This window comes from Zonotrichia leucophrys, chromosome 2 (genome assembly GCF_028769735.1).
Source record: "Zonotrichia leucophrys gambelii isolate GWCS_2022_RI chromosome 2, RI_Zleu_2.0, whole genome shotgun sequence".
NCBI classification, from domain to species: Eukaryota; Metazoa; Chordata; class Aves; order Passeriformes; family Passerellidae; genus Zonotrichia; species Zonotrichia leucophrys.
This window is the reverse complement of record NC_088171.1, coordinates 4,338,449-4,365,133: the sequence shown is the minus strand read 5'-3', so window position 1 is coordinate 4,365,133 and position 26,685 is coordinate 4,338,449. Positions and strand designations below refer to the sequence as shown.

Below are 26,685 nucleotides of genomic sequence, written 5' to 3'. Positions count from 1 at the left end.
GGGATGATGATCCTTTATTTACCACAATTTGCCCTCAATTTCATACATCCAAGCCAGACGCTCTGTCAGCAGAAGAAGAAATCCTTTGTTGTGACAATAACCCTCCACAGAAGGAATCAGGGCTTTCTCTCTCAAAATAGTAGCCTGGTGTTGTACCACTCAAATTATTTTGGATCTGACTCACAATAAATCAGTGTCTCCCCCCAGAAAGTGAGATGCTCATGGGTTTTATCTTTGAGGTTCCCATGGGTGCTGACCACAGACTGAAAGTTGAAGATCCCAAACTAGCTGATGCCATGGAGATCTGGCTGGTTTCCTCTCGGGATCTTTTGGGTCACTGTGACCCCAAGAATGTTAAAAGTCTCTTTTCCCAGCGTGGGCACTTGAATGAGTCGGAGTTCTTCATTTCTTGGTCTCAAGGTTGTTTATTTTTCCTTATCTATAAAAAAATGTTCTCCTGCCCTGCCGAGGTCCATCCAGCAGGACAGTTCCAGGCACTCTGCCTGCCCCTGGGGTGGTGTTATGTCTTTATACTAAAATCTACATGTACAATATTTACAATTACTTTCCAATACCTATCACCTATGTTAGACAGTGAGCTCCTACTCTAAACCAATCTAAAAGTGCCAACATCACAGCAGAAGATGGAGGCCAAGAAGAAGAAGAAGAAGAAGGAGAAAGGCTGGACATGCCCAGATCCCTCCATCTTGTCCCCTGAACACCCATTCTAAAAACCCCAAAATCTACTTTTCCACCCCGTGATAAATTCACTATCATTCTACATAAACTGTTGTGGCTTGCTGGTCTTCCTATAGGGTTGGTAACTTGCTCCACGGGTCATAATCAAACCCACAGGGGTTTTGGGCTCTGTGCCAGGGTCTCTGAGCCCCCTGGCAGGGGTCATGGCAGTCCAGGACAGCCAGAGGGATGTTCTGGGTTCCCACAATTTCCAACCTGAGGCTGGCTGTAATAACTTCAGCTCAGGGCATTTCATACAGACCATCAGTCTTAGGAGGCTGTTTAGCAGCTGAGGTCACCTGCATAGAGGTTTTTGTTTTTCTCTGTTCAGCAATTTCCATCTCACGTAGCCACCTCAATGATTCTCACATCCATGGGCTGCTATAATTCAAGGTTGTACCATTACAGCACAGGTTCTGAGGATTTCCTGGTTACTGCCATCCACAAGTTTCATGTCACACCCACCAAAAACCCAGAGTAAAAGCTTTGGCCTCTGACACTTTTCCTCCTCAGGGTTTGAAGAAAACCATCAGCACCATGGACCGGGAGCTTCCCCGCTCTGCACTCAGCATCAACAACAGGAATGAGCTCAGGAATGTCCTGCACCTGCACTCCCTGTACAAACAGAACAAGGTGAGGGAACACCTGGCACCATGTGCATGTGTCCTTGCATGCCCATTTCCATCTGCATTTCCATTTATATTTGGCACAGCAGATGGAAATTACACTTCTGGTATTTATTATCATTGGAAATGCAATAAAACAGTTCACTCATAACTTGAGGCACCACAATGCTTTTGGTATCTTCATATAAAGTGTATAAATGCCACTTCAAAAAACCCTCTCCCAGTGCATTCTAGCACAGTTTCCTCACTTGGGAATATTTAGCTAAAATGGGAATCAGAAGTCACCATGACAGGTTGTTTTTTTGTGTCCTGCTTCCTTCACTTAACACAGCAGCACCTTTGAGCTCTTGACATTCCCTAGCTGCCATCTTCCATTTCCCTGGATTGGTTGTACAGTCACTCCTGGGATGCACCTCAGGTAACTCTGGGAAACAGTTAAAATGTTCAGTAGCTTTACATTGTAAAAATCATGCCCTGCAGCCAGACTAACACAGCATTTCAATACTCACCAAGAACTTTATTGTCAGATTATTCCCTTTTCTGACCCAGAGCTGGGGCAACTGAGAGGTGTTTTAAAAACCATTTTCATGGTTAAATGGTTATTCCATTTTCAGTCTCATGTGAAGGGTGAGACAATACAGATGTTATAATTCATGCCATCACAATCAGAACCCAACTATTTCCTAATTACAATAGATTATAAATAGTTTCTTGGCCTATCAGCTTTAGCCACACCATGCTGTAAATGCCTCAAAGCCAATAATCTAAAATTACCCCTCGTGGGTCTCACTACAATGCATCTTTCACAGTTCTATCTCTCCAAAGTATCCAGTCTTATTTGAAGCTTGTCCCTGGTTCCATTTCTCTCTCAGCAATGTCTGTGCTATTCCATGCCATTTCCCAGTCAGCATTTCTCATCTCAAGGTTTGCACACACTGTGTGAGCCTTCTGTCAGGCTTGGAGAATTCCCTACAGATTAATTTCCCACATTTTATCTCTCTTTTTGGCCAGGCAAAGGAGAACCCACTGAAGACGCTGCTGGAAATTATTACTAATTATTTCCTGGAGCACCGTGGCACTTCCAGGAGCTCTGGTTCCAGCTCTGCTCTAGCAGCTCCTCAGAGTAAGAGCTCAGCATCCCACCCTCCTGACCCCCTGGATGAGGACCATGGCAATGCCACTGCTCTGGATGAGAGCAAAACTCAGCCCTCCAGGTACTCTCTGATTTATTTCTCTTATCTCTGTGTATTCACTTGTTTTTTCCTAATGAAGGAAAGAGTTTTAAATGTTTTATCATTTATATCTTGAGCTAACTTTGTTTTGTTCGTTGTCCTCGTAACACAAACTTAATTTTCTAGATTATTAATATTTCCTGTGCAAGCCACCCTTCAAAAATGATCTTTTATGTTGCCTGCTAATTATGAAGACTGATAAACTCAATTGCATCTTTCAGTCACTGAAGCACATTGAAATAGGGGATTTCATGCCTTTTACATTGGAAATACTCAAATTGAAGCAGGTTTGGAGGTAAAACAAACCACCTGTGCTCAAACTATGAATATATTCATGCCTTACATAGGCAAAAACAAGTTTTAATGTCTTAAATTCAGTGTTGTTAAAATAGTGCAGGTTCAGACCTTGCAGAATACCTGAAAATAGCATGTAACCAAGTTTTTCATTTATTGGTGCCTCAAAGAGGATTAACAGCTCTGTACTTCCATAGGAACCTTTTAAAATGGGCACACAAGTGTAATTCAGCTTCCCAGCCTCCACCCTGAGGGAATTAATCAGGTTTTGTTCCTCATCCTAAATGCAACATGCTCAAAGCAGCCAAGTCTGAGCATCAGTGCCTGAAAAAAACCCATGAAGTCATTTCTTAAAGGGGAAGAAAGCCAAGATGTTTTAAGTTGAGCTCAGAAGTAACACTTGAAAAGGATGCAGAGCAAAGGCTTTTTTCCCCTTTTCTTTTTTTCTTCCTCTTTTTTTTTTTCCTTTTCATGGATGTCTCCCACAGGGGAGTCCCTGACACTGCTCTGGGAGGGCACAGCAGTGCTAAGTGGTGTTAATATTGGAAGGGACCTTAAAGATCATCTCATTCCATCCCAGACTGCTCCAAGCCCCATCCAACCTGGCCTTGGACACATCCAGGGATCCAGAGGCAGCCACAGCTGCTCTGGGACCCCTATGCCAGCTTCACCATCCTCACAAGGAAGAATTTCTTCCCAATATCCCATCTAACCCTGCCTTCTGCCCTGAGGCTCATTCTCACCCTTGCCATCCCCTCTGGGCAAGGGAAAACCAGGGATTGCCAAGGTCAGCCAGGCAGTGCCTGAAATCAGCTTTAATTTCAACCACCTGTGTAACTTTTAACCATGCTGTCAGGGGTGGAAAGTTTAATCAGACATGACTCTGCATTGGTTCATTATTAATGAGTCTGATTTGCTTTTAACTTTGCTCTGGGAGGTTGCTGTGAGTGTCTGTAACTTAAAACAGCCTCTGAGCCAGCACCCTTTGGCAGTGAGGGTTATGTGGAGTTGGGTTGGGAGTAGCAGTCCTTGCTTTTCCTGATGATTCCAGAGGCAGATCAGGCTCCCTTCAGTTTATATACATGATGACTCAGGTTTTAGCTTTTATATTTTTCAGATTCTGTGCTGCTTTAGTGTGTAGTTCTGTAGTTCTTCATATATTATGGGATGGTGAGCTCTGTGCACAGAGCAGGGAGACAAAACAATTCCTGCTCCAGCTGGGCACCAAGGACAAATGATCCAAATCTCAGCCCAGGAGCACAAACCCCGTGGGCTGGAGAGAGAAAAACAAGCAGGGTGGGACTGCCTGGGCTAAAGCTGGAATGGGACAATGAACTGCAAGGTGCAAATGGAGCAGAACTGATCCCAGGGAGAGAGCCCGGGAGCGCTCGTGCATTTTGGGGCCATTTTGGTTCATCTTGGGTGCAGCCCTGGCTGGGCTCTGGTGCTGCCCAAGGTGCATCCATGGAGGCCTTTGAATAAATCCCTGCTTTATTCTTTAGCTCTGTCCAGCCTCTGTTCTAGGTCAGCCTGCACATACACATCACACACATCACACACATCATACACAGAGTGTCCTCACCACATGAGACACACTCCTGGAAAAATGGGTTAAATAAAAGGAACATGTTTGTGGTACAAGATGTTTCAACTTATAGAGCTGCTTTACGTTAAATTAGGATGGAGGAAAACATCCCAGAGGGAAAAACAAGTTCAGAGACTTGTTTCCTTGTATTAAGGAAGGCGAGTTGTTTTGATTTACACAGAATTTAGAAATTTAAAAATGGACACGGAACTGGGAACTACTCAGTAAAATAATTGCCATCACAAAAGTGCTTTTGTTTTTGGACTAAAGTAAGTGTTCTACAGCTGAACAAAGAGTGAGAGGGGTCAGTAGAGTCAGTCTAAGTTACAGGAGAACAGAGGATGTGAGCAAAAGTGTTACATTTTCAAACATGGAGAAGGAACAGGAGCTGCTGGGTGTAGCTTAGCACCTGTCTGATATAACAAATAAATTGTACTTTCTGCTATGATACACAATCATACAATCACAGAATGGATTGGGCTGGAAGGGAGCTAAAAGCTCGTCTCATTCCACCCCCTGGATGGGCAGGGACACCTTCCACTATCCCAGGTTGCTCCAAGCCCTGTCCAACCTGGCCTTGGGCACTGCCAGGGATCCAGGGGCAGCCACAGCTGCTCTGGGAACCCTGTGCCAGGGCCTCCCCACCCTCACAGGAGAGAACATTACATATTGAGAAGAAATTAATTTCCCTTCTCTCATTTTGAACAGTTTTTACATCAAAATAAGTAATCACGGGATGGTGTTGCCCATATTATAACCAATTGTGACACATAATAATGATGACATAATGTCCTGAAGTCCTACTTCCAAATGTTTAGATGAAAAGTAACTGCATTTGATTACCGTTTCAAGGTAAAATGCAACTTAATTTTACAGCAGTGCTCTATCTGGTTTTATTAATTTACTTGTGCATAACTTTGCTGTTTTAAGCTTTTCCTCTTTTTCCTTCTAGGCATGATGCTGAGAACCCATTGGATAAAATCCCTGCACCCAGAAAGCATCAGCACAGAAGTGAAAAATGCCACACAGGGACAACCCACAGCAGTAACTTATCCTGTGCTTGGGACAAGAAGTTCAAAGACAGTCAAGAGGATTTAAAAGCAGCTGTGATTTCTGAGGAGCTGAAATCCACAGGGAAGGAGAAGTCCAGGCCCAGGGCTGGTCTCATTGCCAGAGGAATGATGGCTGGACCGGTGGCAAGTTCACCAGAGGTGATTCCTAACATTTTACAAAATGTTTGAGTTGCCCATGGATTTTATATCCAGCCTGCTGGGCTAAAAAAAGTCACTTGCAAATAATGTTCAAATGGCTTCTGCATGTTAATGCATTATTAAATCTGCAGGCTGAAAAGAAGGGGTAAGTTAGGGAAGTTGTTGCACTTCATTCAGAATTTCAGATAAAACCAGTGCAGGCAATCACCCCCTGCATGTCTGTGATCTCAGGTCGCTGAATTCCTTTATAATTCTTGCCCATTCTTGAAATCTCTTGACAGATTTGGTTTTCCATTTTTCCCATGAAAATTGCTTTGTTACCTTCACAGTATCTGTTTTACTCTGGTTTTTCCAAGACCCAACATTTAATCAGCAGCAGTTTGGAACTGAAAATTGCTTCCAGTTGAAAATATATTTCTGAATTGATCACACCAGACCATATTCCATTAAGAAGTGCTTTCAAAGCACAGTTAAAAATTTCTTGCCTATTTTTTTTCTTTATGTTTCTTTTGTATAATTACAGGGACTTTTCCAATGTAAAATTAAGCTTGTGATAATGAGAAATTAAAATATTTAACTGTGACATTTAGGTAGTACTGAAGAGGATATGGAAATTGAATTAATTCGTTGGATATTTGTAAATGTTTTTGATTTAGAAGTAAAGACTAGATACCTATAGGCTAGATACCAGTAAAATATCCTTTATGTGTTGATTTTCTGAGCTAGATACAGTCCTAAAATTAGCTCCTAGGAGGTAATTTATTGTTGTTCCTGGTAAAAATATGGAAATGCGTTAATGGTAGGCAGCATCTTTAATGCTGGTCAAATTTTAAGTGAAAGTATTTGTCTTATTTTATTACTGATTTTTAAAAAAATCTGATTTACTCTCTAAGCTGGTTCCTAAAAATGAATTAATAGATCAGCTCAGAAATCAGTGCTAGAGCTTTCCTTTGCTTTTTGTGTTTATTGAAAGATAAAGGTGAAATCTGTGGTTTTCATGGCCCTTTCTTCCAGGATCCCCAAAAAAGGAGGATTTCTAAAAGATCCACGAGCATCAGCAGCACAGCCCAGCCCAGGGGTGAGGAGCATGAAGAGCACGACCTGAGTGTCCCAAGCCCTGATCTGCAGGAAAGCAAAGCATCTCCAACAATATCCCACCTGGAATTTGCATCCAGGACCGTGCTAAGCTCACACACCAGCTCTGCCTCTGAAAAACCAAGGAACAGCCCCAAAGATGCAGAGGATTTTTTGTCCAAGCTGCTGTCTGAGAGAGAGAAGGAAAGGAAATCTCTTGCAAGCTCTGGTGCAGACAGCAGTGAGAAAAGCCTTAAAGTGAGTGTCCCTCACAGGCATTCAGGGGCTGGGAGAGAAAAGAAGGAAAGATCCCTCAGGAAAGCTGAGAGTCGGTTGTCAGGCCACAGGTGAGAGTATTTCTGGGGATATTATGCTAAAACAGAGTTTTTATTATTTTTCTGCATTATTTCGTAGTATAAAATTTTTAGAAGTGTCTCCCTCAGAGAGCTCCAAATATATATTTTTGGCTTTTCTCTCTCTTACGTTCTTAATTAATGTTTTTTAATTCTTTTTCTGGATAAAATGTAAGAGTGGGAGGCGTAGCATTTTTTTAATTTATACACTAACATTGTTTTCTTAAAATTATTATTGCTATTTTGTTTTCTAGTTTAATTTTTTATTGAGATACCATATGTGGAGACACTATTGAGAAAGAAACAAATACACATTAGGTATAAGTACATTTATAAGTTAGGGGCTGTGGGAATTATCAAACTGGGGGTGTGCTGGAGCTGCAGATGGGCCAGAAGTGGCACTTGATTCCTATTTGGAACCAAAAATTTGCTGAAAAGAGCATTCCACAGGGCCAGCATTCCACATTCATTTAATTTGTAAAAGATTAACGTGTAGTAGGCCAAAGTACCACAGTCTAAAGTATTAAAACTCTGGTTTCATACAGCTTGGCTGATCCTATAAGGTAGTGCTGATTCTATAAGGTAGTGCTGCCCCATCCCTTCATCCTTTCCACTCTCAGGATGATTTTTTCCTCACACTCAGCATTAATTGAGATAGAGAAGAGAGTTAAGTGGCTTTGGCAGCTCCAAAGCTGAGAATATTGAGTGTATTATTCCTGATACTAGCTAATCAATGAATGGACAGTTCATTATGGATGAGCCTCAGAGATGTGGTGGAATTCTCAGTGTGGAATTCCCTGGAAAGACTTGCTAAAAACCAGTGAAAAGTCTGATCCAAACCTCCCTTGTTAGCAGCTGGGTCCTACAAGGGGGTCACAACAATCCCAGCCAGCACCACAGCTTTGGGAAGAGTGGCTGGAAAAGTGAGAAGGGACCTGGGGGTGCTGGTGACAGTGGCTGAACTCAGCCAGGAGTGCCCAGGTGGCCAAGAAGGCCAAGGGCAGCTGGCCTGGGCCAGGGCAGGGATTGTCCCCTGCACTCAGCACTGCTGAGGCCACACCTCAGATCCTGGAGTCACTTCTGGGCCCCTCATGACAAGAAAGACTTTGAGGGGCTGGAGTGAGTCCAGAGAAAGGAACAGAGCTGGGGAAGGGTCTGGAACACCAGGTGGGGCTGAGGGAGCTGGAAGGGGGCCAGCCTGGAGAGAAGGGGGATCAGAGGGGACCTTGTGGCTCTGCACAGCTCCTGACAGGAGGGGACAGCCAGGTGGGGGTCGGGCCCTGCTCCAAGGGAACAGGGAGAGGAGAGGAAATGGCCTCAAGTTGTGTCAGGGGAGATTTAGTTTGGATATTAGGGAATATTTCTTCCCTGAAAGGCTGGTCGGGCATTGGAACAGGCTGCCCAGGGCAGTGATGGAATCACCACCTCTGGAAGTGCTCAAAAGCTGTGTGGATGTGGCACTTGGGGACAGGGTTTGGTGGTGGACACAGCAATGCTGGTTGGACTCGATGATCTGAGAGATCTTTTCCAACCTAAACAACTCTGTAATTCTGTGGTTCATTCTGATGTGTTTGGACGCTGGCACTTCCCAACCTTTGGAGAAGCTGGGCTGGTAGGGGGGTGACCCACAGGATGTGCTGCCATCTTGTCTGTGCTCCATCCCTGCAGGCAGGGAGGGATTGGGAGCAATTCCCTTCCCTCACAGAGCTGCTGTGGTCTCAGCAGGAGCAGGAGAGGGAGCCCTTTCCTAAGCAGAGCCTTATTCATTTCTGCCGGGCAGTGGGAGCTGCAGGCAGCAGAGTGTCACTGTGAGACTTTCTGAAAAATCCCTTTGCCAGGATTTCTCCTCCTGGGAAGATGAGAAGCCTCAGCTTCTCCATGTTTTCCTCCTCTGGGATGTGATTTGGAGAATTGTTTATCCAAACAGGTGAATTGTTTTTAATTAATGACCAATCACCATCAGCTGTGTCTGACTCTGAGGAGTCAGTCACGAGCTTTCATTGATTTAGTCTTGATTTAGACTTCTGCTGTATCATTTCTCTTTCTTTAGTATAGTTTTAGTAATATAATGTAATATAATGTATTGTAATGTAATATAATGTAATGTAATATAATATAATAAATTGTATATATTATTATATATGTAATAACATATTATATATAATAATATATATAATAATATATATATTATTATATATGTAATAATATATTATATATAATAATATATATAATATATATAATATATTATATATAATATATAATCTACAATATATAATAAATATTTATATTTATATTATATTATATTACATTATATTACATTATATTACATTCCATTACATATGATATATTATATATTATATTGTCTAATTAAATATTATTGCATAATATAATATTATAATTATATATTATAATATATTTTATTATAATTATTTATATATTATTCTGAGAACTTGGAGTCAAATTCTCATCTCTCACCTCATCCTGGGGACCCTCCCAACACCACAGCAGAGCATTTGGTCCCTGCTGAGCTCTGAGCTCCTGGAAGCACCCACAGAACCCAGCAGGGCTGCTGGGACTCCTGGAGGTCAGAGGGAGGAATAGAGACTCCAAATAAACACCCACAATATCAGGCCTGGCTCTTGCAAAACTTCTATTTCCCTTCAGCCAAATCCTGCAGATTGAGCCAGCCAAAGTGATTGAGCATTTTAAAGAATGAAAAATTACAGTGGTAATACGGTGGATTACAGTGGTAATACAGTGAAAAATTACAGTGTAAATACAGCAAGTATTTGTCTGGATCCTCTTCCATTCTCTGTTACTAAATCCCAATCTAACTATTCACATGAGTAGCTGAAAACCTCTGTAGGATTAACCACAGCTGCAATTCTGGGGTTTTTTTCCCATAGAAAACTAAAGATAAATCTAATTTTTCCTTCCATTTACTTTGCTTTTTGATTCTCTTTTCTCCCATGCCAAAAGTGCTGTAACAGCATGCAGGCTGAAGGCATCCTGTGCAAACATAGGAGAAAAAATTGGAGGTAAAACTACTGCCAACCTTTAAGAGAATACCTGGCCATAAAATATCTTAGGGAAATGCAGATGCTCAACATTTTGACTCACACCTTTTAATGAAAGATATTACAGGGGTCAATGATGATTCTTTATTGCCATGATTGTATTCTTTGCAAAGTCATGATGGGTTGTTTCATAAAAAAAATATATTATGCTGTTCAGTTTGCATACCTACCCAGATCCTACAGGTAGGTTTTATTTTAGAATTTTTGTTTTTCATTAATCTATGAGAAAAGCAACATATAGGTGGCAGCAAATCCTCATTTATTCTCATCTGTAAGCAGCCAGCAGCCAGTTGAATTTCTCAATTCACAGAATCCCACAGCACCAGGGTGGAAGGTGCCTCAAGGATCACCTGGTCCAACCTTCCTTGGCAAAGGCACAGTCTCGACAAGGTGACCCAGCACCCTTTATGCCAAATCTTAAAAGTGCCCAGGGTTTGGGAATTCAACACTTTTCCCTGGGGGTTGGTTCCAATGGCTGATTGTTCTCTTGAAAAATTTTCCTCTTGTGTCCAATTGGAATGTCCCCAGGAGTGATTTGTACCCATGGCCTCTTGTCTTTTCCATGTGATTCCTTGGAAAAAGGGAGTTTCCATCTTATTTGGAGCCAGGCTTTAATGTGGTGATGTTGTGCAAGCAGTGCGCTCACATTTATTCAGGAATATGTCAGTAATTCCTCCATGCTCCTTCTCAGCAGTTTTATTTAACTTAACAAATTAAAAATGACATTTATGTCTCAGTGCCACTTCAGTGGAGAATTTGAAACCCTCTTCAGGTTATTTTAATGCTGCTGTTTATTGTTCATCTTCAAAAGAGTATTCCCCTTTTTTGTTGAGTCTCTGCTCCTCTTGTGTGCAAGGCCAAATAAAACGTGGATTATTCACTACCTTTTTTTTTTTTTTAAGAGATTTTGAAGGGAATAAAAACCTAAATTTAAAAGTACCCAGTTCAAGATTCCACCTAAAAATTGCTGTGTCTGTGGTTTCTTAACATTTGTAAGGACTTGGGAGAGATGATGTTGAGGGAACATAACTCAGGTCACAGGGAGCAAATTAATAAAGATTTTCCTGAGTCTTTTATCCTGGGTAGAGCCTGGAATGGCAGCAGGGAAAGGTTCTCTGCTCCCTTTAATATCTTGAGGTGACCTCTAAATCATCCTGTGATTCTGCTTGGTGCTGAATCCCCTACTGGAGGGGAATATTTATCATTAACCTCAGCAAACAGAATAAAGAATGAGTGGAATGGAATTAATGATCTTTAGAAATTGTAAAGAAATAGATGGGTGTTGAAGTTGATGACTGTCCTTGCGTTAAAGACTTTCTATTGCTTTTCCAGAAATAAAGCCACGACGAATAATGACTTTTTTGGGAAGGTTACATGGGGTTAGAAGGTCAAGATTTCCCCATTTCACAGCTTGAGCAAACAAAATTGGGGAAAGGCAAGAAAAACCCACTTCAGAACTGTTGAGAAACACTTCTTTTGTCTTGACTACAGAGGCATGCTGCAGTTGTTGCTCCTGCAGCCCCTGAAGTGTTTTCCTAATTTTCCGTTAAGTCTATCAGTGCAAAGTGGGGTGGTGCTGTGGAAAACCTCCAGTTGTCAGCTGAATAATTTTTGGATGAGTAAATCTGAGCTGGCAGTTCTGCAGTGTGGTGCAACCAACTTTTGCTGAGTTAGAGGGGCAGGTTTGGTCAGTACAGCTCCATTTCTCTTCTGGTAGTTACAAAGAAGAACATGTGATGCTTGAAATTCTGGTTTTCACATAAAGCCAACCAACTTCCCCAGTTCCAGGAAAAACAGCATGAAATTAAAATCAGAGCACTGAAATCAGAAAAAAAGGGTAAAACTGGGCCAAGGGAACAAAAGACCTGAAGTTAGGGATATTTCATAGGAACTCCAAGGGAATGGCTCAGAATCAGAAAGGCACAAAGAACTGGGAGTATCATGACGTCAAAATGAAAATTTCCTTTTGCCATTAGTGAGCAGAGGGATGCAGCAGTGAATCCCATTGTCCAGAGGCAGAGATGTGTGCATTTCCAGGAGCAGGGAGGATAATTGATTCTGCACTCATCCTTCCATTGTGAGCAATCCCCTGGATTCAATTACCTGATTGTGCCAGGCCACCAGTGCTGGCTGCAGCCTGGCTGTGCTGCTGCTCTGCTGCAGCATTCTGCCAGGGCACAGGGGTGTTCCAGGCACTGCTTTATGGCTCTGCAAGTTGGATTCAGGTCCCTTTTCTGAGCTTTTGTATTTTTCAGATTCTGTGCTGCTTTAGTGTGTGGGTCTGAGCTCCATATCAATGGGCATGGTGAGCTCTGTGCACAGAGCAGGGAGACAAAACAATTCCTGCTCCAGCTGGGCACCAAGGACAAATGATCCAAATCTCAGCCCAGGAGCACAAACCCCGTGGGCTGGAGAGAGAAAAACAAGCAGGGTGGGACTGCCTGGGCTAAAGCTGGAATGGGACAATGAACTGCAAGGTGCAAATGGAGCAGAACTGATCCCAGGGAGAGAGCCCGGGAGCGCTCGTGCATTTTGGGGCCATTTTGGTTCATCTTGGGTGCAGCCCTGGCTGGGCTCTGGTGCTGCCCAAGGTGCATCCATGGAGGCTTTTAGTAAATCCCTGCTTTATTCTTTAGCTCTGTCCCGTCTCTGTTCTAGGTCAGCCCTCACAAGGCACCATTTCCAACCCAAAGCTGAGCCTCTCCCATGCACTGCAGCTCCAGGGAAGTGCCAGTGAGCTCAGAGCCAGGGTTTCTCCTTCTGCCAGGGTCTCTCTGCTGAGTTCACCACAGCTGGGCACTGTTCAGTGCTTCCCATTCCCAAAATATCCCTCCTTGTTTGGTAAGAAGTCTTTTTCTGGCACTGCCCTGTGTTCTAGCACGGATAGGGTTGGGTTAGGGAATTGCCACAGACATCAAGTGGAACATCGCTCATATTTCATAGAGCCTTAGAAATTATGGATGGAAAAGAACTTTTGGGGTCATCTCTTTCTAAGGCAGATTAATCACTGCTATGTATATTTAGATTTGCTGAAATACTTTTTCCAGGTTTTGTCTGCTCCAGTCTTAAGTGACTCAGGTGACACTTCTCCCCTGATAATACATTCACTTTCTAGCAGTTCTTATTATAAGGAATTTCTTTTTGTTGTATTCACCTTCCATTTGCTGTGTTTTGCCCTGTTATCCACAGCTGAAGTTGATTTTTGGACTGCTGTTTCTTTTCCTTGCTACATATTCACCTCTGTTAAAATACTCTAAATATTTTTCATGTTCCTTTAGGCATTTTTTGTCTGAAGCTTGTACTGTCTGCTAAATATTTTTATCTTTGCTGCTCTGAACTTTTGCTGTTGTTTTTCTCTTAGGTTTTACTGATTTGTTTTATATTTCCCCCACGTATTTAGGGGTGTCTTTGGCATTGTCACTCTGTGACTCTCAGATAACAGGCCAAGAACTTCCACCTTCTGCTCCTGGCCTGGTCCTCAGCATTATTAAATCACAGTACAGGTGAACCCATTGTGTTAGTGAGAATTCTGCTTTTTCTCTTGCATATATTCCACAAAAAAGGACCCTGAAAACTTATTTATAGAAATAGGAAATCCCTAGAGGAAAAAAACCCAGATCTTAAAACAAATTCCTTAAATTCTTTAAAAATATATTCAGAGTTGTTTAGCTGTTTTGGTTTTTTATTCTTTTAGATATCTGACACTTTCAAAATATTATTGTATAAATCTTGTAAGGACCATAATGCTTTCAAAATATTATTTTGAAAGTCTTATGGTCATTAAAGGATTGATATTCATGCTCTCTGTTATTAACAGGAATAAAAAAAGCTTATTTTCCATGTGAGGACTGTGCCAATACCTGTCAATTATGGATGCTTGAGTGCCTAAAACTGTAAATATCCTCTCCTATCTTTTTATCCTGCATCATCCCCAGCCACAATCTGGGCTGATCTGCATTAGGAGATTGGCAGAGAATCTTGGCCATGAGTTTCTGAGCAAGTCCTGAGCAGGATTTGGTGTTCCCTCAGTCAGTGTAAGCAACAAAGCAGAGCACAAGCAACCCAGGAGGTTTCTGGACTGCACTGATAATTTCTTGACTCAGTGAAACAGAAAAATTCAATGCCTGTTGAAGGTTAATATGTGAATGTCTCATTTCATAAAGAATACTAATTAACATTCCAGGTTTAATGCTATTTTTAAAAAATAAAATTGAATTTCCAACTGAAAGGAAAAATAGTTCCAGAAGAGTTATGTATATTGTTTATATAATGTATAGTATTTACCCAGTATATTTGCTTGGCTTCAGTCTTTCCTACTGTGAATTTTGGTGTAAAAGTAGATTTTTCTAGGAATATTCTCTATTTGCCTGGTGGGCTGCAATATTTCAGTGTTACTCACAAAATCGGTGTGTGGGATGGGCTGACACTGTCTAAAGTAATACCTGGCAATTTGGTGAGTAATGAAATTTTGATCCTGGTTGGTGTTGAGCAGTTCCTAAAAGTTCTCACCACCTGTATAATGAATTCTGTGGAATGAGGGCTGAGCTCCCACAGCCAGGTCATTTTGGATGTGATCTCATTTAAAACCAGCCAGAAAGCCCCAGGTTATTCCAGGATTCTCAGTGTGTGTGTGAGCAACGCCTGAGGAATCAAATCAGTTTTTCCCACTCTCAGAGGAAGAGGATGCAAAGGGCTGGGGTGGCGTTTCTAGAAATTGGAGTTGAGTCAGAGTCTGGCTGGAGTAGCCCAGGAGTAAATTACGTAGGTGCATTTCCTTCCACCTTTGTCTGGGGTCTCTGTGTTGTCCCTCAGCCACACTTTGCATCATCTCCAGTGCTTGGAGTGATTTTGGAGGGAGGAAACACAGTGAGAACAGTGCTGGAGCAGCCCAGGAGTATTGTGTTTGCTGGGAATGCCTCGATGATGGCAGGAATGATGAATCTGACTCCATGTTCTCAGAAGACTAATTTATTATTTGCTAATACTATATTATATTAAAGAATACTATACTATACTAAAGAATACAGAAAGGATACTTACTGAATGCTAAAAAGATAACAATGAAAACTCCTGACTCTTTCCAGAGTCCTGACACAGCTTGGCCCTGATTGGCCAAAGAGTGAAAACAACTCCCAGCAGAATCCAATGAAACAATCACCTGTGGGTAAACAATCTCCAAACACATTCCACGTAAGCAAAACACAGGAGAAGCAAATGAGATAAGAATTGTTTTCCTTTTCTCTGAGGCTTCTCAGCTTCCCAGGAGAAAAACCCTGGGCAAAGGGATTTTTTCAGAGAATGTGAATTCCACACAGGAGTAAATTAGGGTGGCACATTTCCTTCCACCTTTGTCTGGGGTCTTCAACCACACTTTGCATCATCTCCAGTGCTTAGAGTGGGTTTGGAGGTAGGAAACACAGTGAGAACAGCCCAGGAGTAAATTGGGGTGTCACATTTCCTTCCACCTTTATCTGGGGTCTCTGCATTGTCCTTCAGCCCCACTTTGCATCATCTCCAGTGCTTTGAGGTGGGTTTGGAGGCAGGAAATATGGTGAGAGCAGTGCAGCCACACCTTCCTGGGGAGAGGAACCAAACCCTCCTGGAGGGGCTCTGATCCCTTTCTCCAGGGATCAGCCTGGATTTGACTCATCCAACTGGCAGCAGAGGAATGTCTGTCACACAAAACTGGCTCATCCATGGGGAATATGGATTTAACTCACCCGTGGATGAAAAGAGAGGTTGTGGTTGCCAAATCAGGAGTGAAAACCTTCAAGTGCCCGGAGTTGTGTAACGCCTTTTATAACATAATGCTTGGACCGGAAAAAAGGGCCTAAAATAAATTTATAAACTATTGTGACTTTTGTGTGGTGCCAATGGATTTATGGCAGCAAAACCCACGGTGTAACATCTGTGGGGCTGCCATTTGCCCTTTTAGTATTTTTCCAGCACTCCATAGGAAGAGGCACTTTGCAATTACTGGAAATGACAAATGGCTGCTGTATCATTTCTTTATTTTTGGAAAGGAGGTAAATCTGGAGAGGTCCAGCCTATTGCCTGAAATGCAGTCAGTCAGTTGAGAATTTGCATTAGAGGATCATGGAGGTGTGTTCCAATTCAAATTATTCCATGACTCTGTGGAATTATTTGCTCCTTAAAAAAATCATTTGTGTGCAGGTAGCACAAGGAAGCTTTTTTTACCTCTTTTTACCCCTAAGATTACTTTACCAGGAGGCAGAATCTCTGTGGGCTCACCAGTAACCTGTTTTTTGAATTCACCTTTTTTTTTTTATGAGAAGATAAGAGAATACCCCATCCTCAGTGTAAGCTTTTATCTCCCAGTTTAACAGTTGATATTAGTTTTCAGGAAGATAATTTATAATGTTACAATGGTTTGGACTGTTAAAAATCTGAGGTTTCTGACAGGAAATGGAAGACCAGAAATATTCCACATCATTAAAAATTAAATGACCTAAGAGTTGAAGGCCCAAACCAGACAGAGAGGGTACTTCATTGATGGGGGACAGAGCAGAGGGTTGGATTCATCTCCAGTGATGTGAATTGGTTGAGTGCCAAAACCTGGGAACCATTTTCTGTGCTTTATGTAGTGTCTTGTGGGTGGTGTGTATTTTTATTTAGTGGAATTTTATCTTCTTTTTAAAAAAAATTTACTGATTCTTGTTTATTTTGCTGACAACAGTTTAGAGTTGCTGAACGTAGTGGTGAGTTCACACTGAGCTGCTTGGAAATTCCAGTGGGAATTTCACACTCCAAAATCTCTGGTGGAGAACAGTAGGAACAAAGCAGCTCCATTTTAATTGTAATTCTGATTTTGTAGCTGGAGATAAATATGTATTCATAGCCTATGGATGAGCTTTGTGTTCAGGTGAGCCCAACTTAAAACCATCTTGTAGCTCAACCTATGATTATAATCATTCTTTTTTTATATTTTTTATATATATGTTTTATATCTTTCCGAACAAAGATTTCACATTGTCACAGCTGGTAAAATTCAGCAGGACAAATGCAGATTCATGTGTGAGGGAATCTATTTCTATCAGAAGTGACCACTTCTATTAGAAATTACCCTTTCAATGCCAAGTTTCTCATTTACCTGTTTTGTATCTGTCAGTGTTCACAAATCTATCTGTCATCTGTTCACCAGTTAACTTTTCATATTGCAAATGTTTAAATCAGATGCAGGTCTTCACTAAAAAGGAAATTAAGGGAAATTAGGTGCATGAGCCTCTCTTACCTTTGTCAATCAGCCTTGCCAACATGATAGAATTTATATTAAATTCTCATGACAGGGCCTTTTTCCCATTGAAAAATATTGCCTGGGATTGATTGTGATCATGTCCTTTGCATCTTTACAATTTCTTTTAATAATTCTGATTTTATAATTGTGTCCCAAAGCTGTGACAAGCTGCAACACACAGAATGGCCTTTTTTACCCTTTTGCGAACAGCAATAGAATCTATTTTTTTATTTTCTGCTCTGCAGATTTTACTCACTATTCCAAGAATATCAGATATGGCTGCCTATTCCACATCCAGTAGAAAAGCTGTTGTAATCTGGCAATGAAAATGGGTTTTACCACCACCTTAAAGCCACTGATGTGTAATTTTTAAGCCTCTTTGTTTATTTGACCTCTTGTGAGTGTTGGTGTAAATAGGAAATGGTGGAATGCACATCCATTATTCTGCCAAGGAGCTCCCTCTCTGTGGGTTCACTTTTCTCTGTAAATCCATTTTCCTACAATGCTTGGAGGCCAGAGAGGAATGTTCAAATATTTAGAGAAAGTTTTGTATAGTATGTTTAGAATGAAACATATTTTCTTCCTGTCCCATTTTCCTGCCATGATGGATGACTTCCCCCTTCCCTAAGTGTTCCAACCAATTGGTTTTACACCTACAATAAATTTTCCTGGAACAGCAGCCCTGTGCTGAAATGGAAATTGCAATAAATGTCCTGGCTGTTTTGAGAAACACAAGTTCCCCTCAAGGAGGGGAACCTCCACCTGCAAAAATACCCTACTTAAGCAGAAAACACCCAACATTAATCTTGGATGTCAGTGCTTTCCTCAGCTTGATGGGAATTCTCAGCCTTGAGAATTCTGAGCACTTTGCATCCCGGGCTTGGTTCTTCCTGGAATGGTGTAGGACCAACATCTTTTAGACTTTCCAGAGAGAATTAACACTATAAAAAAAATGGTGCCAGGAGAGCTACATGTGAATTGTACCATGGGGGGCTGGATTTTCATTTATAAATGGAAACTCTAGTGCTGCATTGTCAGAATCACAGAATCACAGAATCACAAAATCACTGAATCAATGAATCATAGCATCACAAAATCACAGAATCACTGAATCACTGAATCACAGAATCGCAAAATCACAGAATCACAGAATCACAGAATCACAAAATCAGAGAATTACTGAATCACTGAATCACAGAATCGCAAAATCACAGAATCACAAAATCACAGAATCACAGAATCGCAGAATCAGAGAATCACAGAATCACAAAATCACAGAATCACAGAATCAGAGAATCACAGAATCGCAAAATCACAGAATCACAGAATCGCAGAATCACAGAATCACAGAATCACAGAATCACAGAATCACAGAATCACAAAATCACAGAATCGCAAAATCACCAAATCACAGAATCACAAAATCACAGAATCACAGAATTGCAAAATCACAGAATCACAGAATGGTTTTGTTGGAAAGGACCTTAAAGACCATCCTACCTTAAAGACCATCCACTTCCCACTAGACAAGCTTGCTGCAAGCCCTGTCCAACCTGGCCTTGGAAGGTGTTAAAAAACTCTTGCAAAATTAGATAGAAATTGATTGACTGGGAAGAAGCACTAGAAAATCAGACAGAATAGTTTGCAATCTCAGGCAAAACAAAAATCTGGCTTTTGGTTATGCCTGAGTGACATGACTTGGCTGAAAAGTATTTCATTGCTGAATTTGTTGTCATTAAGACCCTTTCCTTGAGCAGGAGAGAGGAAAGTAGTAGCAAGCAGTTATGGGAAGGGAATCTCAGCTGAAATTCATGTCAGGAAACACCAAGAGGAGACCTGACTGTGTTGTAAAATATACCACAATAAACTCTATTCAGTTCTGTATCACATAAAAATACAGTAATGCTCAGTGGGAGCTCAGGGCTGCTTTTGCCACTACACAGATTTGCTCTCAGTCCTCTTATTTTTATTGACCTGCTGGGCCTCCCATTTATTTTTACCTGAAATTCCTAGAATGTGGGTGATTCATTTCCATTCTGTCTGGCCTGAATCAGGGCCACCCACGTTTCATTGCCTCCGTCCTTTAACTTATTTATAGCTAAAAAAGAGAAGTGTTTCTGTTCTTATAGTATCAAATACTATCTGTGAGAAAGCTGCCAAAATGCCTTTAAACTGGGCAAATCCTGAGTGTGATATGTCTGTATTCTGGTTTTATTATTTCTTTCTCTGAAAAGGAAATTAAGCCCATGGAAAGTATGTGACATGACAGCAGTTGTTGCTGTAATATCGTGCCTGCAAAGAATGTTGCTGAGGAAACTATTCCATTCTATTTTTGAAAGGATTGTCAGTGCAATTCCTTTTTTTCCAAAGGAAAAGCCAATGATACAGTATTGCTTTTTTGGGGAAAAAAAGAAAAAAAGGGTCAAATTTTGCCATTTTTAGAAACGATTATTCAAAAGTTTTCCTTGATTCTGAATTTGTTTTGGTGTGATTTCAACAGGAAGAATAAAACCCATTTTGTTTCCAAAAATCAAATGTTTTATTTCAGCTCTGAATTCACAGCCAAGTTTAAATGCTTAGTCCTTTTAGCATTCATTCATAAGAATTTTAAGCTGTTAATTGGGTAATGTACAATTAAATCACAAGAGGAGTTGAACAACTGATCCCTCTTAATGGATTAAAAATATACCCTGGTAAAGGAGCCAGCCTAAGACCTATTCCCACTTTTATTATTTGGATATTTCAAATAGTTTAAAGACTAATTTGAATCTTACCCTGACCCCTGTCAGGGATTTAAATTTCATTTTATGATCTGATCTGTCATATCACACAGATGAAATGAGATTGATGCTGGAACAGGACTGAAATCCCAAATCAAACACAGGGTATTGCTCTTTGCTGGCTGCTTTTTCCTCATAAACTCCTGGAGTGCAGCTTTCTTCCACTGAAAAAGGCTTTTCTCTAAGACCTTTTCTTTCTTAGACCATATATTTATTTTTTATAGAAAATAAAAGATAGATGTATTTTTTATATATATAAAGATATATATATATATATAAAGATAGATATATTTGTATTTATATATGTATATAATAAAGATAGATATATTTATATATATATATATATGCACACACACATGTAAAAGTTATATATCCTTGTGTGGGAATGCACCCTATTTCTTACTGTTTATTCAAACACCTTTTCTCATTTAAAATTAACATTTTGTCATTAATTTCTTGATTAATTTTCATGTAGGAGGTCTCCAACATCCACTGGCTGTAAAGAAGACCAGATGAAAGAAGCCCTGGAATTGGGTAAGTTATGTCAAGTTTCAGTTTGGCTTTTGCCATCTTTTGTATTGTTCAGAGCAGCTGTGGCCAAATAAATACATAGGAGTGGCTTCTTTTGTAACTCTTGATTGATTTAGAGCAATTTAATTTGCTATAAACTTCTAAATAGACAAAGAAATGATTAAGAAATAATCAGACAATGGCTGGCTCGTGGTTTTTTATCTGCCTATTCTGGCTAAAACTATTTTTCTTTTTATAAAGACAATAAAAGTTGATTTTCATGTTGATGAGCCCCTAGCACTGAGTATGCTGGGGAAAACAATTCTTTTCATCCAACACTTGGTTTTTTTTTCCTTTCAGTTGATGTTGAGGATGAAGAGACAACTGGAGAAGTCAATAAGACCCCAGATCTTTCAACACTCTATATGCTCCAAATAGTATCAAAGGCAATTGATATTTCTCTTGCAAAAGTAAGAGTAATTATGGTAAATATAAACAGATTTGTGAGGTTGTTGTTTGAGTTTCCTTAGGCAAAGCTGCAGTGGGTTGCTCTGAGTTGTACTTTTGAACATGTGCTGTATTCCTGAGTCTATTCCTTGTCCAGGTGACAGAATAATTTAGGGATGCTTAAATTCAGAAAAATACTCTCATGCATCAGCCCACTTGAAGCACAGATAGTAGCTTTAATTAATTAAGCTTGTATTATTTCTTTAATGCCCCATGTCAGTTATTCATGTGGTTACTCTCCAGTCCTTTCACTGACAGTGGTTTATTATTCCCCTCTCACTGTTTCTGCCTTGCTTATCTCCCCTATTTTGAGCAGAGATGAAATTATTAAATACTTTAACTTTTCATTCAGACAGAGGAGAAAAAAAACCCAGGCCAAAAAATGAGGGTGACTTCCAATTTAATTTCTAGATCAATGAGCTTGGAGTAACTCTACCAGCCCTGAGTAATTTTTTTTAATTTCCTGAGCTCTGCTTTAGCATGAATGCAATTTATTCATTGTGGCTATTACTGGCCATGGTCTGTAGTTGTTCAGGGCCAAGCTCTGGATTTGTGCCACCTGAAATACAGAAATCAATTATTTAATTAACATTTATCTTGTACAGGGTCCTTTTCTCCCTCATGTCACCATTGGTTGCTCTTCCAGCTGTTGAATTTCAGGCAATGTACTGGGATGCTTTCATGGGAAACTGTGCCCCAGACATTAGACATAAATATTTTCCAGTGCTGAGCAGCTCCTAGCATTATGAGTGGAAGGAATATGGCAGGAAAAGGAAAATATTGCTTCTTTTCATTGGGGTGTTGCTATTTGCAGTATGGCTAAAACAGGAGAGGATGGTTGAACAGTTAGTCATTACCCTTCCACACTCCTCCTTTCTTTTCTACAAATTACAGTGTTTTGGGCTTGTTTTTAAAATGAGAATTTTTTTTTCTTTCTTTTATAGGAATTAAAAAATCTTCTGTTTGGCTCCAGTCTTTGTTGCTTCAGTGAAGAATGGAAAATCCAGAGTTTTACATTTAACAATATTCCACAGCTAAAATATGGCATTGTGCAGAAAAAGGTACTATAAATTCCTTCCTAACACTGATCTTTGCTTTTTACACTGACTTTACAAAGGCTGTGTGTTTCAGCAGTGAAAAAAATTAGTTTTCTAAAGACTTTTCTCTTCCTTTAAACTCTGGTTACCAGTGGATGCTGTCACCTTGTCAAGTCATGATGGGAGACTTGAGATGGATGGAGGAAAAAGTGAAAAAGCTGCAGAAAGTGTGCAAATGTTTGTGTGTGTGTGATGGGGAATTATTCACAGGGAGGAGGAGGAACCACTGCAGCTGAAAGCTAGTGGTGGTAAAAGAATAAAAGAGCATAAATCAGGGGTGGAGTAGAAGAGAAAAAGGATATGTGGGGCCAAACAAATTGAAGATGCAGCTTGATCTGGCTCAAAATGAGATGTGGCAAGAGTTACCTGGAAAATCACATGGAGATTTTTACTTGCTGAAGATACTGGGGTCAGGTGAGGAGGTTCATTCCTGAAATAAAAGGGACAAACACCTTGCAGGCACCCTGGGACACTGGCACTGCTGGTGGGCTCACCTCTCCTGCAGCCACAAGATCCCTGCAAGGAGATTTTCATCAATTCCATGGCAGCAGCATCCAGCAGGGGGACACATCTGGAATGTCCAGCAGGGGAACACATCTGGAATGTCCAGCAGGTCCCCATGGTGACCACAGCTGGTAAAACCACCCAGCCATGACTTGGCCAAGCCTGGCCAGCACGTGCCCAATTGTGCTTGTTTTGCATCACAGAACATTAGCAAGAAAGACTTCTCTCCCTAAGTGAACTAAAGAAAGATTATTCTGGAGGTGGTAAACTGACTGAAAATTTTAAGTTTTGTCTCTTTACACTGTCAGTAAGAAAGAAGAAGTTGTAGAGGAGAAGTGTCCTAAAGTTTTGTTTTGATTCTTATTACTCTTAGTTACTGTTCATAAATTTTTCTTTATACTCTTTTAAAGTTTTGAGCCTGCTTTGCCTTTTTCCTAATCCTACCTCACAGCAGGAAATAAGCACGTTCTAGCACATTAAAGTGAGTGCTTGGCCAGCACTGAACCCACCACACTCATTGGTGCATTGGCCAGGAAATCTCGCATTGGCGAACCAAAACCAGTACAGCAATCCAGAGAGATTTTTGGTGCTCTCTGATCCAGTGACTCCTCTGAGCTCTCCCTTTCAGCCCTGCCTGAGCACCAGGCTCCCAGACAGTGCTTCACCCCTCTCAGCTCTGTGTTCCTCATTAGGCTTAGCCCAGGGACCACCCTTGTGCCACTGGGTCATGGAGCTGCCCCAAAATCTATCCTAGATGAGATGGTCGTGGTTGAGATGGAGATAATACAAAGCAGCATTCCATTTTCAGAAGGCTTCAAACCCTTTTTATAATTGCATGTGTGCTCCTTATACATTCTCAAAAAACTCATAAGTTAACACTTCACTCATTGGTCAGAAGAGACAAACCAAGTGCTCATTGCAGGGTTCTCTTATTTATCCTTCTCTCTTTCCTGGTTTCCATGTCAGTGACCCCGGCAGGAAACTCTTTCAGGGGTTTTTGAACTTGAAAACTTTGAATCCTCCCATCCAACTTCTCTCTGGCTCACAGAAGCTGCTGCAAAACCTCTTCCACAAAAATCCACCAGATTCCTTGGAAGAATGGATCCTCCCCAGCTTTGTGAAGCCTTTGTGCCAGCCCTGGGGCTCTGCACTGCTCCTGGGGTGTCCACACAAGGTCTCTCCCCTCAGGAGCAGGGATCTGAGGGATTCAGTAAATACTTGCAGGCTCCTCTTTCCAAAACACTAATTAAAGCCTCTGTGCTGATGCAGAAAATCTTTATCTGGCTTGAGAGAATGAGGCCATTGTCACATTCACATTTTCTGAAAAAATCCCTTCGCCCAGCATTTTTCTCCTGGGAAGCTGAAAAGCCTCAGAGAAAAGGAAAACAATTCTTATCTCATTTGCTTCTCCTGTGTTTTGCTTATGTGGAATGTGTTTGGAGATGGTTTACCCACAGGGGATTGTTTCATCGGATTCTGCTGTGAGTTGTTTTCACTCTTTGGCCAATCAGGGCCAAGCTGTGTCAGGACTCTGGAGAGACTCACAAGTTTCCATTATTATCTTTTTTAGCATTCAGTAAATATCCTTTCTGTATTCTTTAGTATAATTTAGTATAGTATTCTTTAATATAACATAGTATTATAAAATAATAAATTAGCCTTCTGATAAGATGGAGTCAGATTCATCATTCCTGCCTTCATCTGGGGAGAACACAAACACAACAAACCATGTTACAGAAATGAGAGGAAGAGAGGCTTTGAGGCAAGGACAATGGGTAATAAACATGTCATTAAGATGTTTAATTAACTTACCTCATCTAGTTAAACATTTCATTAGGCTGGTGATCTCAGAAGAATGCTGCTTTATCTCACAAAGCCTAGCAGAAAAAAGAAGATATTAAATCTTCATTTATGCTCCAAAAGGAGCTGTGGCAGTAGTGGTCACTGGCCCACAGTAAATGTTACTTTGTGTTTCCAGCCTGCAGAAAGGATCTCATCACTTCCAGCCATTAAATTCCCCACAATGAATTCCAGTGCAGGAATGGTGTTTTGCTTAGATTGTGCCAGTTTCAGCTCATTAATATATTTCCTTTTCACTTTCAAAATTCAATTCAGCTGAACAACTGTTCAGTTCTTTCTTATGTTAAGCTTTTGTGGTGCTATAAGAAGATATTTAGAATGAATAATTTCTTTTTTGACCGGAAGGCTCTCCCTGATAGACTGACACAAACCTTGCTGTTTTCCTTGATATATTTCAGATTATTCACTCATCAGTTATTTAAATAAACCTAGAAAGGCAGAGTATGTATCATACAAATGAGATATGAGAAGGTGTCAATATTTAAACTATTCTGATTTCCATACTGCATTTACCTGCAGGTCTCCTCTGGGTTCTGCACTTGGGACAATCAGAAAATTAAACTGATCTTTTAATCACATTGTGTGAAAACAGCATGGCTGGCTGCCCTTTCCCTTCTTCCCCCTTTCTCCCTTTCTTCTGCAGGGTTTGAGAGGAGTTTGATGGGTGGCATTGTGGTGTCTGTGATATCAGCCTTGTGTCCAGCATGTAGCCCAAAACCAGCTACAAATCCATAAAATTTAAAGTTAATATGGCATTTCTTGGTATTGTGATTTATTTCCTCTGAAACTGATAATTTAAAGGATTTGAACTTTCTTGGTTTTCTTTCTCCCGCAGTGAGAGGGAGAGAGGGAGGATCTGAGGTGCAGAGGGCTTTACTGAAACCTGATTTTGTGTAGTGATGCAGGTGGGAACTCGAGGTTCCTGAGGGGTGAAACAAGAACAAGGCTTGTTTTCAGTCCTTGGAAAACACTCAGATTTGATTCCTCTCTGAAAATCAAACTGCAGCTCAGTGGGGATCAGGAGGTTTTTATTTCATATATCCCGGATTTCAATAAAACCCCACATTTCTTTTGCCATTATAGATGTCTTGGTCTTTTAAGGAAAAATAGTCAGGAACCACAAAAACCCTTAAAACCCCTGATTTTCCTTGTTTTGCACAGAACCCCAGAGCCACAGAGAGCACTGTAAAGTCCTGGCTGGAGAGAGAGGGATGAAAGGATGGCTTTGGGCTGGGTGCGAGCTTCCAGAGTTTTTTTCCCCAGCATCCAGCAATATTTTTGCTCATGGAATGTCCCATTTTCCTCCAGGGTGGCCCGTGTGGGGTTCTGGCTGCTGTCCAAGCCTGTGTCCTGCAGCAGCTGATCTTTGCAGACACCAACAGGAACAAAGACACTCGGTAAGGCACTGAAACTTCAGGAATTTTGCTTACAGAAGTAAAAAAAAAAAATTACATATATTATATATATGTATGTACATATACATATGTATACATACATATATGTATATATATGTATATACACATATATACATATATATATGTATATACATATACGTATATATATACATACACACATATGTATAAATAAAATGTATTTATATATTATAATATATGATATATGATATATATAACATATAATATATAATATAATTTTATGCATATATATATTAATTTTTATTATTAATTTTATTTCTCTGCTGCAGCCACCCAGGAGCTTTTTGAGTTTGAACTTACTGAACTTTTTGTTTCAGAGAGAGAGAGAGAGAAAGAAAGCAGCATCTGATTTAGTTGTTTGCTTCCCGTGGAACTGTAGGAATGTACAAGTTGGTGTCTTATTTGTGTAATTGCTTGTGATTAACCCAAGAACCTCTACAAAAACCAAACAGCTTGAATTGAGGCCAGTGAAAATTATTTAGCCTCGAGGTCCTCATGGAAAATGGATTTCAAACAAAAAAGTAATCAAGGTTTGATAGACCATGAAGT

General features: G+C 40.6%; 1 protein-coding gene across 2 annotated transcripts in view; it reads left to right on the top strand.

Moving 5' to 3' along the window:
- MINDY4 (MINDY lysine 48 deubiquitinase 4) overlaps positions 1-26,685 on the top strand; it is a 77,349-nt gene that overhangs the window by 1,598 nt on the left and 49,066 nt on the right. For both annotated transcript variants that reach the window (XM_064703809.1, XM_064703810.1), the window contains exons 2-9: positions 1,252-1,371; positions 2,376-2,578; positions 5,428-5,686; positions 6,701-7,107; positions 20,701-20,759; positions 21,096-21,205; positions 22,187-22,303; positions 26,012-26,100. In XM_064703809.1, coding sequence (XP_064559879.1) covers positions 1,252-1,371; positions 2,376-2,578; positions 5,428-5,686; positions 6,701-7,107; positions 20,701-20,759; positions 21,096-21,205; positions 22,187-22,303; positions 26,012-26,100 — 1,364 coding nt within the window. The remainder of the gene's footprint in view (positions 1-1,251; positions 1,372-2,375; positions 2,579-5,427; positions 5,687-6,700; positions 7,108-20,700; positions 20,760-21,095; positions 21,206-22,186; positions 22,304-26,011; positions 26,101-26,685) is intronic.